General features: G+C 38.5%; 1 protein-coding gene across 2 annotated transcripts; it reads right to left on the bottom strand.

Moving 5' to 3' along the window:
- LOC141605878 (mitochondrial-processing peptidase subunit alpha-like) lies at positions 1 to 9,523 on the bottom strand. Of its 2 annotated transcripts, none has more exons than XM_074424795.1 (13): positions 9,336 to 9,523; positions 7,790 to 8,029; positions 7,404 to 7,700; positions 7,140 to 7,307; positions 6,858 to 7,025; positions 6,694 to 6,777; positions 6,000 to 6,072; positions 5,290 to 5,387; positions 1,867 to 1,939; positions 1,690 to 1,760; positions 1,564 to 1,613; positions 593 to 705; positions 1 to 398 (listed from the first exon to the last, which is right to left on the bottom strand). In XM_074424795.1, exons 1-13 carry the CDS (start codon positions 9,372 to 9,374, stop codon positions 346 to 348), a joined length of 1,527 nt encoding a protein of 508 aa, XP_074280896.1. In that variant the 5' UTR covers positions 9,375 to 9,523; the 3' UTR covers positions 1 to 345. The 2 variants fall into 2 exon arrangements, with proteins under 2 accessions (XP_074280896.1, XP_074280897.1); XM_074424796.1 differs by having other exon boundaries at positions 7,404 to 7,716; positions 9,336 to 9,518.
- Positions 9,524 to 10,640: the final 1,117 nt, after the last annotated feature.

Here is a 10,640-nt window from a genome sequence, read left to right as displayed (position 1 = left end):
TTGAAAAAACTGATTCAAATAACCGAATGACTCCGTTACAAGGTACAATTTTGCGTTAGGGCATCTTGCATCAACCATAAATAAAAGATCATCAAAAGTAAACCATTTGTGTATAATAGTAGTAAACTACTACTAAACGATCATTCCCAGTTATACAATGGGCCATAACTGCTTAAGTTCGATACTTGGGGGATGACACATCACCAGCACCGCAAAATTAGATGGGGCATTTACTCCTTGAAACTGCGTGAATCAGCTACTAAAATAACTACGGCCTAAATTAGTTCCTCTTTTATTTACCTCCTGCCTTTCAAAAATTCTCAAGAGTAGCAATGAGTTTCGATTTTACTTTGACTGGAATAGGCGGCTCACGGTGTCATAGCTTGGAACATAACAAACTGCAGACCAACAGATGAAAGTGTTCAACCCCATGAAGCAACTAAAGAGCAAAAGTAAGCAGACAACGCAAAAACAATAAAACAGACAGACTGTTTCTAGGTGACTTTATAAATGACTCATAATTAAACTGTATCCTGATTAGCACTGAATGTTCATTAGTCATTAAAAAGGGAGAAAAAAAAAAGGAAATTACCATTGCCAAGGGAAGCCATTGTGAGAGGAGAGGACAAGAGCTTTTCAGCAACAGATGTAATGTCCTTCATCGTGATTTCATCAATAATGTTTAGGAAATGATCCACTGGTTTACTGGGATACAGAAACAATTTTATGATCAGAGCAATGTTACTCGGACACGGGTATGCAGGTAAAAAAACAAGTACATATCCAAGTGACAGATTATCGGACTCGCAGGATTCTAATATTCAGACATCAGGCTCTTTCAATATATAAGGATACAGACACAAGGCATGTCTTCAAAACATTTTTAATTATTAGTTTGAATTACTCGAGTTTTATTTTTATGAAATCGGAATTAAGTTTAAGAAAGAAGGTTCACAAACATTAAAAATCATATCGTAAGGCTCGATTTGGCAAGGATCAAAGAGCTGAAGTGACACTGACATAGTCAATCAAGTTGATAGCAACTTTGCGACATCAAATCAAATTTAAAAGGGGGAAAGAAGGCAATGAACATAACATAAGATTACATATGTTATTGCTCTAGTCTACATCTACACTATCCAGCCAAGGGAAGCTAAATTAGTAAAAAAAAAATTGTATCCAAAAGGCACAGAAACTTCCAAAAAATTGTAAAAGCTCAGAAAATAAATCAAGGAGAATTAAGGTCAAGAGAGGAATCTTCGAGGCAAAATCATCTCAATGTGTGAGGCAAACTTTCCACTCTCCTCTTGTCTCTGGCAGCAGGTAAAGCAAGGCTCATGATATTAACCTCCCATAGCAGGTCGCAATCAATTAAATATTTAAATGTCTCTAGGCTATGAAACTAAGCACGATGTCAATCAATCAAAGTATCAAACCCCACTATCTTGGCTAAAAGTAAATGTGCATATAGAATATTAGCCAAGAAAAGCTCTAGATAACAAACAAAGCCCACGGCAACAAGAGAACAATAGATTTTGAGAACTACATAAACACACAATGTACCTCTCTCCATATGTCAAAATTTGTCGACCTATCTCATCAGCTGCCGTCATCTGCAGCATATATCAATAGTCAGAAAATAACGGCAGTCAGTAAGAGAAACACCTACCCTCACTACAGGGAACATACCCTTGATTCCAAATTCATTAGGATTGCTGATTTTTTTGCAGCTTTAGCACGGTCCACCTGCACCGGATCAACTGGAAAAAGGGCCGAGCGACAGATGATAATCAGTTGGATTCAGACACTCATAAAAGCAGCAGCTCCATTAAAATATACAAGTATTATCTTTTGAAGAAGTCAAACCATATCCAGGTGAAGCAACTGCCTTGAGTTCCGACGCAGCAATCTCAATGGCTTTTGATACAAACTGAGGGTTCTGAAACAAATGGATAGTAGAATGAAGTAATGTGTCAACAAGGACTAGAAATTGTATTTCAAGGTTGGATCATCGACCCTCCCAAACATTTAACGATATCAAACCAGATGGAAGGAGAATGTTAGGCTGTGATTTTTTAACATTAAAACATTTCCAGTTAGATACTGTAATTAAACTGCTGAAAGCGTGGATCTGGCCCAAATGTTTCGACGCTGAGGGAAGCTAAAACAAAGGAAAAAAAAGAAGGGGGCTAGGGGGTGATGGTAGTAAAGGAAGAAGGGTCGTGGGGATTACCCTCAGACGATGGTACTGCATTACCCTAGAGGGAGGTGGTAATTATTACTCCCTCCAAGCCTCTCATTTTTTCCCTTTTCTTTTGGGCACAATAATTAAGGAAATGAATTTGGACCACACATAACACACAACCCCACATGCAATTGAATTTGGATCACACAAAACACATAAAACCCCAAATCCAAAAAAAAGGAAAGAGGAAAGAAAAGGTGACTTGAATAAAAAAGGAAAGAGGGACGAAATGAGAGACTTGGAGGGAGTACTAGTTTACTACCTCGTGTGAAGTAATTATTGCCCTCTCTTCCTCTTTCCTCTATCCACCAGACCACCACCACCATTAGCTCCTAAATTCCTTTGGTTTCCTTTGTCTAACTCGTGAATTAACAGCTGAAATTAGAGGTACTAGACCAAAATACGCTACTAACCTCCCCTTCAATTTGATTTTCCCACTTGTCTAATATATGTAAAGAGTATTTTAATAAAGTGGGAAGATCAAAGTGAAGTGGAGGTTAGCACATGATTTTATTTAGGGGGGTGTTTGGTTCGAGAAAGGGCAACGGAATGGAATTAGGTAAGGGAATCAAGGGGAAAGGAATGTAAACCTAATTTTCCTTGTGTGTTTGGTTTGAAATTAGAAAGAAAAGGGATGCATTGTCCTCCGATGGCAATGGATCGGGTTTTGCAAGATCCAAACCCGATCCACTTACTTATTGGATCACAGATCCATATCCATACCCGATCCATATCCAAAATTTTTAAATCCATACCCGATCCATTATACTTTATTCAAACCCATATCCGCTCCAAACCCATACCCGCTCCAAATCCATACCCGATCCACCATATAATCCAAAACTCAATCCAAAACTTAATTTGACTACATAAAAAAATTAATCTCATATAAGAAAATTGAAATTTCAAGTTTAATAAAGCCTAAATTTTCAAAAATATCCGATTGGATCGGGTTCGGGTATGAATGGATGGGGTTTGGATTTGGTTCGGGTTTTCCCATAGTGGATATGGATATGGGTTTTTAAATAGTGGATCGGGGATGGGTTTTTAAAGGGTGGGTTTCGGTTCGATTCGGGTTCGGTTCGGTTTGGGCCATAATTGTCATCCCACTCCTACATCCTGAACTACTACAGCCGCCAACATAAACCATCATCAACCACCACTCGCGTCACCACTCTCCACCCATGGACAACCCGGTTGTCGGTGACTCCTTTGCCAGCCCATCGATATCCCCCACCCCAAACCCTAACCACCACTCCCACCCAAGAAAATGCCTTCCTCACCCCTGGAAGCCTTCTCCCCCACCCTAAAAACACCAGTTCAAACCTCCTCCTCCTGGTGTTTTTTGAAGGCGGGAGAGGAGGTTTCGTCTTGGATGGGAGTGGTGATTAGGGTTTGAGGTGGAGAGTTTCGACGAGGTTGGTGGTGATTAACAATGGTAACTTGTTAAGATGGCGCTAGTGAGAGAGAGCGTGCGCCGACGACACAGATGGTGGTAGTGCCGCGTGACTGCGTGAGAAGAGGTGGATGCCGGTGGTTTGTGTTGATAGTTGAAGGGGTGATGAATGGATGTAGCATGGAGAGGGTCTCCTACACTCTTGGGGAGGGGGGGAATCAAATTAGAAGGATTTGGGATAAACCCATTCTGGAAATGGGGGTTACGGGAATAAAAAAAAAGTGTCCAACCACCACCAACAAAGGGAAAGGAGTCCTTTCCATTTCCTAATGACCCTTACCAAACGCCCCCTTGGTGAAAATAGTTATATCAACCTATGCTAAACTTCCTAAGATTCATCAACCAACTATCGCAATTAAAAACAAAAGGCACAAATGACAAAGATTACTTCCAAGCTCAATCAATTGGGAAGGCCGAGTGTTGGTAAATGTGAGCATGTAGTAGATGCACTGCCAAATTGATTGAGTGAAAAAACCAGCAGCCACACACGTTGATCGAGGTGGTATAACAAGTTCCTAAAAGATGCTTGACAAGGAATTTCTATCACAAACAAAGGGGAAAGCGGGTAAACATAAATATCTCACTATCCCAGAAGATTCACTTGATGTTCTAGAAACCAACAGGACTCTTGTAAGTCTTGTATACTACACCAGTCCAGCCTCGCAAGTCGCAGCATAGTCAGGAACTCAGACCCAATAATACCAGTATGTTTCTACTGGGACCGTCCTAAAACTATCCAAAGCACTTCCTTATCCCAAAAATAAACAGCGTGGCCACCAAAGAGATGGACAGCCAAAACAGATTGGTTAGGATTAACAGTAATTAAAGGTGGGCAGGTGACAGGCAGCAAGGCTTGTTATTCTTTGGTTCTAGATTATGGTGGGATAATAAAAGACTACCTGAAACGGTTGCGCTTCTTTTTAATACAAAGTAGCAGCCATTTGAAGCAATCCTCACAATATTTGTTAAGGGTCATCCTGAAACAACTTCCGTGTGTTGTTGACATAGGGTAAGACTACTTAATCAGTTAATCCAACTGCCCCTTGCCCGCCATTGGCGACAATGGCGAGAGCTTTTCAAAAGACTTGGGTGATGTACAGATGTTGTAGACGGCAGGCAGCGAGTTAGATGGTTAGTACTTGGTAGGCAAGGAAAATGTCTCACACGCCCTGATTGCAGAAAACTGACAAAATAAAGAAAAGAAAGGGTGGAGATTGGCTGCGAAAATCATGTTTATCCTGAATCAAATCTTAAAGAGAGCACGTAAGAATGATGACATCCAGAAATGATAGACAATTCTCAGCCTGTTCTATGAGATAGGAAACTTTCAATAAAATATCAAAATAACTAATCTATGCGTCAAGAGAAACGGCAACTGTAGAGAAACAAAAACTCTAATATGAAGGCGTTAATAGTATGACAGAGATTAAGTTCCTGCTTCTAAATGCAACAAGCTTAAAACTATGAATGCCGAGCCCCAAAACTCATAAATTAATAAATTTTTCACTTATCATGCACGGCAAACTTACAAGAAAAACGCTTCCAAGTTCATCAAACTCAAGCTGAGAGCTCAAGATTAAAAGCTTACCGCCGTAGCTTGAACTACAAAAAGGCCTGTGTTAGTGTAAATTCTGCTATAGGCAGACATATGATGAACCTCGGGATACTGATTCAGGACATTTAAATCTGGTCATGGCAATAAAAAATAGTTAAACAGCTTTGAATGATATATGTACAATGATTCCAATTCAAAAAATATACAAATATATACAATCAATACATTTTCAGGCATATAGGATTAATGTACAACTAACAACGATAATATCAAATACGGAATTACGGAGTATAACTTTTTAAAAATTGTAACCTATATGGCTATATCCCATTTAATCTCCCTTCCTAACGTGCCAAAGATTCCATATTCTTAGGTTCTAGATTATAATGGAAGAAAGCAAAATGACTCAGTAAACTGCTTGTACTTCTTTACACATGACAAGACAACCATTTAGTGTAATTTCTAACGCAATTTGTCAGCTCCATCTGGCAAGAAGCTCAATCATGCAATCCAGAAATGAAATATGACCCATAGCCACCAAACCAACTGAAACATCGCATCATCCTCACAAACAAACAAGGGGTAAAGAAGGTAAAGCAACCAAGACTTAACAAATGCAATGTAAACACGATAGTATAGACAAGAGAGGGACAAATGCAATCCAAATACGAATCATTTTGTTCATTTCAGCTTATAAAAACATAAAATTAGCCTGAAATTTGCACAGATCCAGAATTACGAACATAATCGAGAGCACATTCCCTTTCCAAGATGGTCACGCGCTGAGAAAGATCTATCACCACCACCCATAAGCATCTGGATAAAAAGCGGGAAACGTATTTAGTATCTGCCATGTGATAATAAGGAAAAGAGAAGGCGTGAATATATGAGAAACTAGAGATGTAAATGAGTTGAGCTCAATTAATTAAACTGCCCTCCAAAATCGGATTAGTTAGAACTTGAAGTTTATCTCGAGCTCAAGACCAAGACAAACCCTAACCCAAATACCCAATCTTACGTGAACTTAGCCTTAGGAAGGCTCAAGTTGGAAAAGCTTCTGGTGTGTGGTGTGAGATAATTTTTGTTTGTGAAATTTCAATATTGATTTTATTTTGGATTTATGTTAAATTTATAAAATAAAATTTGGAAAAAAAGAAACTAAAGTGAAAACGGAATACACCAACCTGATTGTGAGCTGCGCATAAGTTTCAATTTTTAGACTAGAATATATTCAAGCCGAGTTGCTATTAAACAATTAAAGCTCAAATCGCCTCGTTTACATGGAAAAGAGAAGCTATGAGTAACAAAATAATTATCTTCATTCCACAAAAGATGCACCAGAGTTCAATCAATTACACACGACTCTAGAGAGAACACAATACTTAGGAAAGCATTAGAGAAGGAAAATCACAATTCACCAAATGTTATACACTATACCTGAAGAACACTTAAAACCATGGAATCTTTTTCCTTCTCCTGCCAGCCACCAGGTAACTCAAAAGCAAGCGCAAAATGTGTTACCTAACCAAGCAAGTAGGGTAAGAGCTACAGGAAACCGGTGTTTACAGTAGAACTTAGGTACATAGGGTAGTGTCACAGACCCCAGAACCTGCTTGACAGCGATAATCACCTCCAAGATAAGCAGAACGGGGCTCTTTGAGAGGAGGTACACTAGAAAGATCTGATAAAAGCGGTTCTGCAATAGACAATAGCTCTTCATGCTCAACACCAGAAGCCACGAGTACCATATGAGGAGCAGTGTAATTCTCCTGATTTTCTCAAAGAGAGTACTCGGTTAGATAAAGTATGCAGATACCATTAGAGAGTAGCTGAGCTAAGGCAGATCACTGGGTTCAAAGATATGAGAATTATCTTGTACTTACCATAACAAACTCCTCCAAAACAGAGCTGTTCAAACTGTCGACAATAGCTTCCTGGGCCACAAGAGAATTTGATAACGCACCCACATAGCCAGCAGTATGAACAGCCTCTAAAAGCAAGATCGAAGGGTATTTGGGAAGCTCGATTAATTGACCCTTAAGCTCTTGAAGCTGCATAAATGTTGCAAATTTTAGTACAACTGACAACTGTTCTTGAACAACAATTCAACATAAAAAATGTTGAGAACTACATGGTCAAGAAGTTACCGTCTCATTGACCTCCCAATCCAAGAATGCTGGATTCCTCACAGAGTCTACAAGAAGCTCGACCATCTCAGGAAGATAAGTCTTTAAAGCCGCAAAAGTATAACTCATCTGTTCAGGAGAAACTGAGGATGCAATACTGCCTCCTATGGCTTCCACTTCACGAATTAAACGTAATTGAGTTCGATTTAATGTGGTTTTGAACGCCATAAGCTGCAAAAGGTGTGTTGCACCAAATGACTGTGGTGACTCATATACTGAGCCACAATGGATGTATAGACCGATAGAAGCCACGGGGTTCTGCATCAAAAAGTCCCTGAACGAGTTTTTACTATATGACAAATATTCCCCTCTCCGTTAATAGATGAAAAAAAAACACAGAAACTTACATGTGATGCTTCGGAAGCTATCTTGAGACCATTAGAGAGAGTAGTAATCTTGGTTTTTGCCGGTTCAACATAATCTGGCAGCGGTGGAGGCAAAATTACTCCCTCTAATGGTAAATTTAGAGGAGGAAGCGAACCAGATTTTCCTCCCAGAATCGAGCTGAATAGCTCAGATGAGGAGGTTTGAAAGGATACAGCAGTAGAACTGGCATACCTTGCTAGATGCTTGCAGCTTTCACGACCCTACAATTAAAGTTCAAGTAAACCACCAATAGAAACACAACAAAACATTTGAACAAGTTCATGCATACACGGCATTAGATATCCGCCACAGCAGCTTAATGCGACCGAATTGTCATGCTTCTGATTTCTGAAGGTTACCGAGTCATGAATCAACAATATACTAGTCAAACCACCAACATTGAGAGCTGATTGTTTGCAGGCTAGGGCCGGACACGGGCTGGGCCTACCTTATAAAAGATGCCCGTCGCGACTGATGTTCATGTCCGTGTCCGCTATTGCGGACCTATTACAGATTTACAGCTGTCCATATCCGTCCAATACAAATTGGTGGGCTTGTCCACGGACTTACGAGCTTTAAAAAGTTAAAAAAAAAAAAAAAAACATGTAACGCATCTGTTATACCGCTGTTGTGCTGCTCCATAGTGTTGTGCTATTATTTTTTTATTTGAAAACTGTGACTAACGGTTGAGACTTAGACGCGAGGATATGGACTTTGGCCTTGGTGATTTACTATTTTACTCCACTAACTCAATATTATATTGATATATTCCTTCATTTGACAATTTGACGTTATTCTACGGACGCCGAACTCGAAAATAAAGCGACCGTTAAAATTTTAGTGGTCCTAACAAGCCACTCATGGACATTTATGTTTAGTCCATATCCGCCCATTAAATTAGCGGGCCGAGTTGGACTTAGCCTTTAACCATGTTTTAAGATATTTTACGAGTCCAAACCGTATAAGAAGCGGGTCGGACGGGCTAGCCTGGAGATGATCAGCTCTATTTACCAGAATTGCTATATGCTACTATTAAGTTAAAATTAATAAGCTCCACATTCCTTATAAACACTCTAATTTGCGCTTGTCTAATGCCTATAGTCCTGTACTGCTCAGTCGAATCCACGTTCGTATCGCAAACAATTATAGACCAATACATAGTTCTCAGGGGATAACTAATCAAACATTTCCTAACTCGACACGAAAATACACAACTCGATCAAAACAATACATAACTAACAAAATTCCGCCTTATGGCAGAAAATTCTCACACATTTTCAGGAAGTATTGAACAACTACACATTTGCACTCCCTAAATTTTAATGGCATAAACGTGGGAAAATAATGCATAAAAATCACTAAAGAAACCAACGGTTAGCGAAATAAAACAGAATTGAGAATGTTCATTGAATTTAATAGATATTATGAACATAATCAAACAAAAAAAACGATAGAAAATTCTCGAACAGTTTGAGTAAAAAATTAGGGTTAGGGTTAAACGAAAGAAGAGTGATAAGAAAATCAGACCTTGAGAGAGTGAAGACGAGAAGCGGAAACTCTAAACATGACATAGAACAGATGAAGGTCGAGAAGCTATGGCGAATTGAAGGTTTCTCTCTGTATCGTTGAGGTTTTGTTTGAAGTGAAGGTTGGAGAGAGAGAGAGAGTGGCAATTCTACCGTTGTACGGGCCCAAAACGAGAAAATTAAAGGGTCCTGCTATATATCGTCGACAATTTACTAATTATCGTCGACATTTAACGTAAATTTCCAAGTTTGCCCTCCATAATATAACTTCATTTCCGTCTCACTAAAATGCAATTTCCGTCTAACTAAAACACAAGTCAATTTCCGTCTCACTAAAACACAAGTCAATTACCATCTCACTAGAATCTTTCAAACAAAAAAAAAGCGGGATTTGTAATTAACAACATGAACGAGAACGATTTTAACAACGATTTCAACAATGAAGCTAGTAACGAGGTGAGTTTACGATTTAGTTTTGTCTAAAATTTATGTTTTATTATCGATTGATTCCCGAATTAGGATAGATGCCTTGATTGTAGACGGAATTATGATAGATTTCTTGACGGAATTAGTTGAAAATGCAATAAAAAAAAAATATGAAATGGGCCATGGACGAAGAGAATTTTCGTCCAAAACCAGACCTGGACGAAAAATTCCTTCGTCCAGTATGGGCCTTGGACGAAAGAATTTTTCGTCCAAAACCAAGCCTGGACGAAAAATTCCTTCGTCCAAGGCTCATATTGGACGAAGGAATTTTTCGTCCAGGCCTGGTTTTGGACGAAAATTCTCTTCGTCCAAGGCCCATTTCGTGTTTTTTTTTTTTTATCGTCTTATATATTTTTTTTTCCGACTCGTTTTGTATAAAATAATTAATTACCGTCTTTGTATTATATTTTTTTTATTTTTTATTTTTTCCGACTCGTTTTGTATAAAACAATTAAAATAATTAATTACCGTCTTTGTATTATATTTTTTTTATTTTTAATTTTTTCCGACTCGTTTCGTATAAAATAATTAATTATTATTAACTAATTTATCGAAATGCGTGCGCAGGTGAATAACGATGGGGACGATATTGATTACTCAGATCATTTTACGACTACCAGATTATTTTCATCAAGTATGGAAGCGTTTAATTGGGCATTTGGGATCGGACTTAGACTCGGGTTTGGTATAAAAAGAGCAAGCAACAAAAGAGTTGGTCGTAACACGAATTTAACATGCAACGATATAGTCGATATTTAATTAAATCACTTCTAACATAATTTAATTAAATCACTTAAAACATAATTTAATTAAATCACTT

This window comes from Silene latifolia, chromosome 10, assembly GCF_048544455.1.
Source record: "Silene latifolia isolate original U9 population chromosome 10, ASM4854445v1, whole genome shotgun sequence".
Lineage (NCBI taxonomy): Eukaryota > Viridiplantae > Streptophyta > Magnoliopsida > Caryophyllales > Caryophyllaceae > Silene > Silene latifolia.
This window is presented reverse-complemented; position numbering and strand designations above follow the sequence as displayed.

What these genes read in the sequence shown, in the direction of transcription:
- LOC141605878 (XM_074424795.1), bottom strand. Translation starts at nt 9,374, where the DNA reads ATGTTTAGAGTTTCCGCTTCTCGTCTTCACTCTCTCAAG. An exon ending in CTCGTCTTCACTCTCTCAAG is followed by an intron (nt 8,030 to 9,335) that starts GTCTGATTTTCT and finishes CTTTAATTGTAG; the next exon opens with GGTCGTGAAAGCTGCAAGCA. An exon ending in AGTTGCTTCACCTGGATATG is followed by an intron (nt 1,761 to 1,866) that starts GTTTGACTTCTT and finishes CCCTTTTTCCAG; the next exon opens with TTGATCCGGTGCAGGTGGAC.